At 59.0% G+C, this 7,785-nt stretch overlaps 1 protein-coding gene across 1 annotated transcript; it reads right to left on the bottom strand.

The window, feature by feature from the left end:
* Positions 1-22: 22 nt before the first annotated feature.
* LOC146425791 (gametocyte-specific factor 1-like) lies at positions 23-3,540 on the bottom strand (the record flags this gene model as incomplete). Its single annotated transcript, XM_085041084.1, has 5 exons — positions 3,337-3,540; positions 2,326-2,452; positions 1,505-1,591; positions 1,301-1,382; positions 23-212 (listed from the first exon to the last, which is right to left on the bottom strand). Coding segments are annotated over exons 1-5 (579 nt in total), but the record flags the coding sequence as incomplete, so codon positions are not given.
* Positions 3,541-7,785: the final 4,245 nt, after the last annotated feature.

A 7,785-nucleotide genomic window follows, 5' to 3' on the forward strand; every position in this document is an offset into this window, starting at 1 on the left:
CCCTCCCCACCCCCGCCACCCCCCGAGCCCGGGACGACACTGTCCCCGCGGCCACCGTCCTGGGCCGCGCTGTCACCGCCCTGGGTGTGGCTGTCACCGCCCTGGGTGGCGCTGTCACCGCCTTGGCTCCCGCTGTCACCATCCGGGGCGCGGCGGTGGCCGGTCGGGGTCGCCGCGGTGACATTCCCTCCGGGGGGACTGAGGGGTCAGAGCTGGGGGGACAGGGGACAGGGAGGGTGGGCTTGGGGACAGCGGGGTGTGGCAGTTGGGGACATCAGACAGCCGGGTGTGGGACTTGGGACACTCAGACAACTAAGTGTGGGACATGGGGACACTCAGACACACCTGAGTGACACTTGGGGACATTCAGACACCTGAGTGTGACATCTGGGGACACTCAGACACCTAAGTGTGGCACTTGGGGACACTCACACACACCGGGTGTGACACCTGGGGACACTCACAGACATGAGTGTGGCACCTGGGGACATTCACACACCTGACTGTGACACCTGGGGACATTCACACACCTCAGTGTGGCAGTTGGGGACACTCAGACACACCTGAATGTGACACTTGGGGACACTCACACACCCGAATGTCACACCTGGGGACACTCAGACACACCTGAATGTGACACCTGGGGACACTCACACACCTGAGTGTGACACCTGGGGACACTCAGACACAGTCGGTGTGGGACTTGGGGACAATCAGACACCTCACTATGACACTTGGAGACACTCAGAGACACCGGGTGTGACACTTGGGGACACTCACAGACCTCAGCGTGACACCTGGGGACACTCAGACACCTGAGTGTGGCACTTGGGGACACTCAGACACATCCAGTGTGGGACTTGGGGACATTCAGACACAGCGGGTGTGACACCTGGGGACACTCAGAAACACACAAGTGACACTTGGGGACACTCAGACACCTTAGTGTCACACCTGGGGACACTCAGACACACCGGATGTGGCACTTGGGGACACTCAGACACCTCAGTGTGACACCTGGGGACATTCACACACTTCAGTGTGACACCTGGGGACACTCAGACACCGAATGTGACACCTGGGGACACTCAGACACCTCACTGTCACACCTGGGGACACTCACAGACATGAATGTGACACCTGGGGACACTCCCACACCTGAATGTGACACTTGGGGACACTCACACACCTCACTGTCACACCTGGGGACACTCAGACACACCTGATGTGACACCTGGGGACACTCCCACCCACCCGATGTGACACCTGGCAGTGCCACCGCTGTCCCCAGAGCTCCTACCTGTGGCAGGGGACAGGCAGGTCCCCCTTGGTGACATTGAGGATGAAGGGCGGTGGCTCCTCCAGCTCCAGCTCGCGCAGCTCTGCTCAGGTGACACCAGGTGACACCACAGCGACATGCCAGCCCGGGGGGAGGTGACACCGCCGGGGGGCGAGGACACCTGGGGACAGCTGGGGACACCTGGGGACACCTGGGGACACTCACCTGCGTCCCAGTCCTCGCGGCACGGGGGGGGCTGCCAGGCGCGGGGAGGGTCCCATGTCCTCCTGTCCCCAGCGGTGTCCCCAGAGTCTGAGGGGACAGAGGGGACAGAGGGGACGGGGGGTGGGACACGGCTGGGGACAGCTGGGGACATCTGGGGGCACACGTGGGGACACCTGGGAGGACCGCGCTTACCCGGGGACACATCTGGGGACACACCTGGGGACACCTGGGGACACCTGGGGACATCTGGGAGGACCGTGCATACCTGGGGACACACCTGGGGACACCTGGGGACACATGGGGAGGAGCCCGTGTACCTGGGGACACCTGTGAACACACCTGGGGACACAGCTGGGGACATCTGGGGACACACTTGTGGACACCCGTGGACACCTGGGGACACACCTGGAGACATCTGGGGACACTTGGGGACACCTGGGGACACACCTGTGAACACACCTGGGGACACCGGGAAACACACCTGAGGACACACCTGGGGACACCTGGGGACACCTGGGGACACACCTGGGGACACCAGGGGACACCTGGGGACACACCTGGGGATACTCCTGGGGACAGCTGGGGATACACCTGGGGGCAGCTGGGGACACTTGGGGACACACCTGGCGACACCTGGGAGGACCCTGCATACCTGAGGACACACCTGGGTACACCTGGGGACACACCTGGGGACACCTGGGGACACAGCTGGGGACATCTGGGGAGAACCCCTCATACCTAGGGACACCTGGGGACACCTGGGGACACACCTGGGGACACCTGGGGACACACCTGGGGACACCCGGGGACAGCCCGCCTACCTGGGGGCACCTCGAGCAGCAGTCTGTCGGGACAGGCGGTGAGGTGGCCGCGCAGGTGGCCGCGGGGGACACGGTGACGCGCGTTGAAGGGACACGTGGCCAAGGTGCGCGACACCTGCGGGTTGTTCTGCGGCGGGAGGGGACAGCGGGGAGGGGACAGAGGGGACATCGGGTGAGGTCCTGGCAGGTCCTGGACCCTAAATCTGACCCCTCGGAGACCCCAACCCCCGTGTCCCCCCCTGTCGCCATGTCCCCTCCCCTGTCCCCGTGTCCCCCCAGTCCCTGATGTCCCTCGATTCCCGTGTCCCCCCTGTCCCCGGTGGCCCTCCCCTGTCCCCGTGTCCCCACTGTCCCCATGTCCCCCTGTCCCCCTGTCCCCGTGTCCCCCTGTCCCCGTGTCCCCTGTCCCCGTGTCCTCCCTGTCCCCGTGTCCCCAATGTCCCCCAGTCCCCATGTCCCCTAGTCCCCAGATCCCTCCTGTCCTCGTGTCACTCCCAGTCCCCTTGTCGCCCTGTCCCTGATGTCCCCGCGTTTCCCGCTGTCCCCTGTCCCCGTGTCCCCCCTGTCCCCGTGTCCTCCCGGTCCCCGCGTGTCCCCAATGTTTCCCAATGTCCCCTCTAATGTCCCCATGTCCCCTAGTCCCCGTGCCTCCCCTGTCCCCTGTCCCCCTGTCCCCTGTCCCCATGTCCCCTGTCCCCTGTCCCCCTGTTCCCCTGTCCCCTGTCCCCGCTGTCCCCGTGTCCCCCGATGTCCCCCCGTGTCCCCGTGTCCCCGTGTCCCCTGTTCCCCTGTCCCCCTGTCCCCTGTCCCTCTGTGTCCCTGCCCCCTCTCCCTGTCCCCATGCCCCCTGTCCTCGTGTCCACCCTCTCCTGTCCCCTGTCCTGCCCCATGTCCCCTGTACCCATGTCCCTGTGTTCCCTGTCCCCATATCCCCATGTCCCCAGTCCCCATGTCCCCTCAGTCCCCATGTCCCCGTGTCCCCCTGTCCCCTGTCCCCTGTCCCCGCTTTACCTGCTGGCAGCGCACCAGGTGATATGGCAGGCGGGACACTCGCACCTGGTGGTTCCGGTCGTACGGACACTGCACGAGCGCGTCAGGCTCCATGGCGACACCGAGCGCCGCCCGGCCGGTACCGGACACGGTCCGGTGGCGGTTCTGTCCCACCGGAACCGGGTCAGTCCCGGTTCTGTCCCACCGGAACCGGGTCAGTCCCGGTCCGGTGGCGGTTCTGTCCCACCGGCCTGTCCCGGTTTCGTCTCACCGGTCCTGGTCCGGTCCCGGTCCGGTTCCGCCGGGCACGGTCCGGTTCCGCCGGGCACGGTTCGGTCCCACCGGTCCTGGTGGTCCCCGTCCGGTCCCGGCTCGGTTCCACCTGTCACGGTTCGGTATCACCGGTCCCGGTTCGGTCCCACCGGTCCTGGCGGTCCCGGTCCAGTCCCGGCTCGGCTCCGCCTGTCACGGTTCGGCCACGGTTCGGTCCCACCGGTCCTGGCAATCCCGGTCCGTTCCCGGCTCGGTTCCGCCGGTCACGGTTCGGTTCCGCCGGTGTCGGTTCGTTTCCACCGGTCCTAGCGGTCCCGGTCCGGTCCCGGCTCGGTTCCGCAGGTCACGATTCGGTCCCACCGGGCACGGTTCGTTCCCACCGGTCCTGGCAGTCCCGGTCCGGTCTCGGCTCGGTCCCGGCTCGGTCCCACTGGTCCCGGTTCGGTCCCACCGAGCGTGACCGCTCCGGTCCCACCGGTCGCCGTCCGGCCTCACCGGTCCCGGTTCTGTCCCGGTTCTGTCCCGGTCCGATCTCAGCGGTCGCGGTTCTGTCCCGGTTCTGTCCCGGTTCGGTCCCAGAGCTGCCGGTTCTGTCCCGGTTCGGTCCCAGAGCTGCCGGTTCTGTCCCGGTTCGGTCCCAGCGGTGCCGGTTCGGTCCCGGTTCGGTCCCAGCGGTGCCGGTTCGGTCCCGGTTCGGTCCCAGCGGTGCCGGTTCGGTCCCGGTTCGGTCCCTCGAGAGCGTCGCCGTTACCGCGGCAACGGGCGCCGCTTCCGGGTCCTCCGAGCCGCTGGGGGGCGCCACCGCGCGGTCAGCATGGCAACGTGGGGAGGGAAATTTGGGCTAATTAGGGCTTGATTGGGGTCAGGCGGGAGCTGATTGGGGTTGGATGGAGCTGGCTGGGCGGTGAGGGAGCAGAGTGGGGATAAATGGGGTCGGATTGGGGATAAATGGGATTAAAATGGGGATAAATGGAATAAAAAATGGGGATAAATGGAATAAAAAATGGGGATAAATGGGGTAAAAATGGGGATAAATGGGGATAAATGGGACCAAAATAAATGGGATAACAAATGGGGATAAATGGGATCAAAGTGGGGAAAAATGCGGTCAAAATGGGGAGAAATTGGGTCAAAATGGGGATAAATGGGACCAGATTGGGGATAAATGGGTTAAAAAATGGGGATCAATGGGATCAAAATGGGGAGAAATTGGGTCAGAATGGGGATAAATGGGATTAAAAATGGGGACAAATGGGGTCAAAATGGGGATAAATGGGGTCAAAATGGGGATAAATGGGATCGGATTTGGGTTAAATGGGATCAGAATGGGGATAAATGGGGTAAAAAATGGGGATAAATGGGGTCAGAATGGGACCAAAATGGGGATAAATGGGATCTGATTGGGGTTAAATGGGATTAGAATGGGGATAAATGGGGTCAGAATGGGGATAAATGGGGTCAAAACGGGGATAAATGGGATTAAAATGGGGATAAATGGGATCAGAATGGGGATAAATGGGATTAAAAATGGGGATAAATGGGGTCAGAATGGGACCAAAATGGGGATAAATGGGATCTGACTGGGGTTAAATGGGATCTGATTGGGGTTAAATGGGATCTGATTGGGGATAAATGGGGTCAGAATGGGGATAAATGGGGTCAAAACGGGGATAAATGGGATCAAAATGGGGATAGATGAGATTAAAATGGGGATAGATGAGATTAAAATGGGGATAAATGGGATAAAAAATGGGGATAAATGGGACCAGAATGGATGGGATCTGATTTGGGTTAAATGGGGTCAGAATGGGGATTAATGGGATCAAAATGGGGACAAATGGGGTCAGAATGGGGATTAATGGGGCCAAAATTGGCTAATATGGACACGGATTGTTCTGGATGAGCTCAGGCAGGGCTAACGGGGTCCTGACATCGATATATGGACCTGATTTTGATATAGGGGATTTGACATTAATATAGGGTCTGGAGATTAATATGGGGGTCTGGACACTGATATAGGGGCTTAGATATTAATATAGGGGTCTGGACATTAATATATGGGATTAGACATTAATATAGGGTCTGGACATTACTATAGGGGATTAGACATTAATATAGGGTCTGGATATTAGTATAGGGGATTAGACATTAATATAGGGTCTGGACATTACTATAGGGGATTAGACATTAATATAGGGTCTCGACATTAATATAGGGTCTGGACATTAGTATAGGGGATTAGACATTAATATGGGGGATTAGACATGAATATAGGGGATTAGACATTAATATAGGGTCTGGACATTAATATGGGGGATTAGACATTAATATAGGGGATTAGACATTAATACAGGGTCTGGACATGAATATAGGGTTTAGACATGAATATAGGGGATTAGACATTAATATAGGGGATTAGACATTGATGTAGGGGTCTGGACATTAATATAGGGTCTGGACATTAATATAGGGGATTAGACATGAATATAGGGGATCAGACATTAATATAGGGTCTGGACATTCATATAGGGTCTGGACACTGATATGGGGTCTGGGGTGGGACTAGCAGAGTCCTGGATGGGGCTAGTGGTGGCATCAGGCATCAGTGGTGTCACCTGGCATGGTGTCACCTGTCAGCCATGGCGTCAGGCAGTGCTGGCATCGGCCATCCGTGGTGTCCCCAATCTGTGGTGTCCGTGATCCATGGTGTCCCCAGTCTGTGGTGTCCCTGATCTGTGGTGTCCCCAGTCTGTGATGTCCCCCACCCATGCTGTCCCCAATCCATGCTGTCCCCAATCCGTGATGTCCCCAATCCATGGTATCCCCAATCCATACTGTCCCTCACCCTTGGTGTCCCCAGTCCATGGTGTCCTTGATCCATGGTGTCCTTGATCCATGCTGTCCCCAGTCCTTGCTGTCCCCAATCCATTATGTCCCCCATCCTTGGTGTCCCCCACCCTTGGTGTCCCCAGTCTGTGGTGTCCCCTATCCATGGTGTCCCCAGTCCATGCTGTCCTTGATCCATGGTGTCCCCAATCCATGCTGTCCCCCAACCATGCTGTCCCCTGTCACTGCTGTCCCCAATCCATGCTGTCCCCAATCCATATTGTCCCCCATCCATGGTGTCCCCCACCGTTGGTGTCCCCAATCGGTGGTGTCCCCAATCCATGCTGTCCCCCATCACTAATGTCCCCAATCCATCATGTCCCCCGATCCATGGTGTCCCCGATCCATGGTGTTTCCAGTCTGTGGTGTCCCTCATCATTGATGTCCCCCATCCGTGTTGTCCCCCGTCACTGGTGTCCCCAATCCATACTGTCCCCAGTCCATGCTGTCTCCAGTCCATGCTGTCCCCAGTCCATGCTGTCCCCCATCATTGATGTCCCTGATCCATGGTGTCCCCCATCACTGGTGTCCTCAATCCACGGTGTCCCCAATCTGTGTTGTCCCCCATCACTGATGTCCCTGTTCCATGGTGTTCCCCACCCTTGGTGTCCCCAATCCGTGCTCTTCCCAATCCATGGTGTCCCCCGTTATTGATGTCCCCCATCCGTGTTGTCCCCTGTCACTGGTGTCCCCCATCCATGCTGTCCCCGATCCATACTATCCCCAATCCATGCTGTCCCCAATCCATGGTGTCCCCCATCATTGATGTCCCCAGTCCATGGTGTCCCCAATCCCCGTTGTCCCGCATCACCGGTGTCCCCCATCTGTGTTGTCCCCCATCATTGATGTCCCTGTTCCATGGTGTTCCCCACCCTTGGTGTCCCCAATCCGTGCTCTTCCCAATCCATGGTGTCCCCCGTTATTGATGTCCCCCATCCGTGTTGTCCCCTGTCACTGGTGTCCCCAATCCATGGTGTCCCCAGTCCATGCTGTCCTCGATCCATAGTGTCCTCTATCCATGGTGTCCCCAATCCGTGATGTCCCCAATCCATGGTGTCCCCATCATTGATGTCCCCAGTCCATACTGTCCCCAATCCATGTTGTCCGTGATCCATGCTATCCTCAATCCATGGTGTCCCCAACCCTTGGTGTCCCCAATCTATGTTGTCCTTGATCCATGGTGTCCTCTATCCATATTGTCCCCCACCCTTGGTGTCCCCAATCCATGGTTTCCCCCATCCATGCTGTCCCCAGTCCATGGTGTCCCCTATCCATGGTGTCCTTGATCAATGGTGTCTCCCATCCATGTTG

This window comes from Lichenostomus cassidix, chromosome 29 (assembly GCF_008360975.1).
Source record: "Lichenostomus cassidix isolate B80296 chromosome 29, HeHo_3.0, whole genome shotgun sequence".
NCBI classification, from domain to species: Eukaryota; Metazoa; Chordata; class Aves; order Passeriformes; family Meliphagidae; genus Lichenostomus; species Lichenostomus cassidix.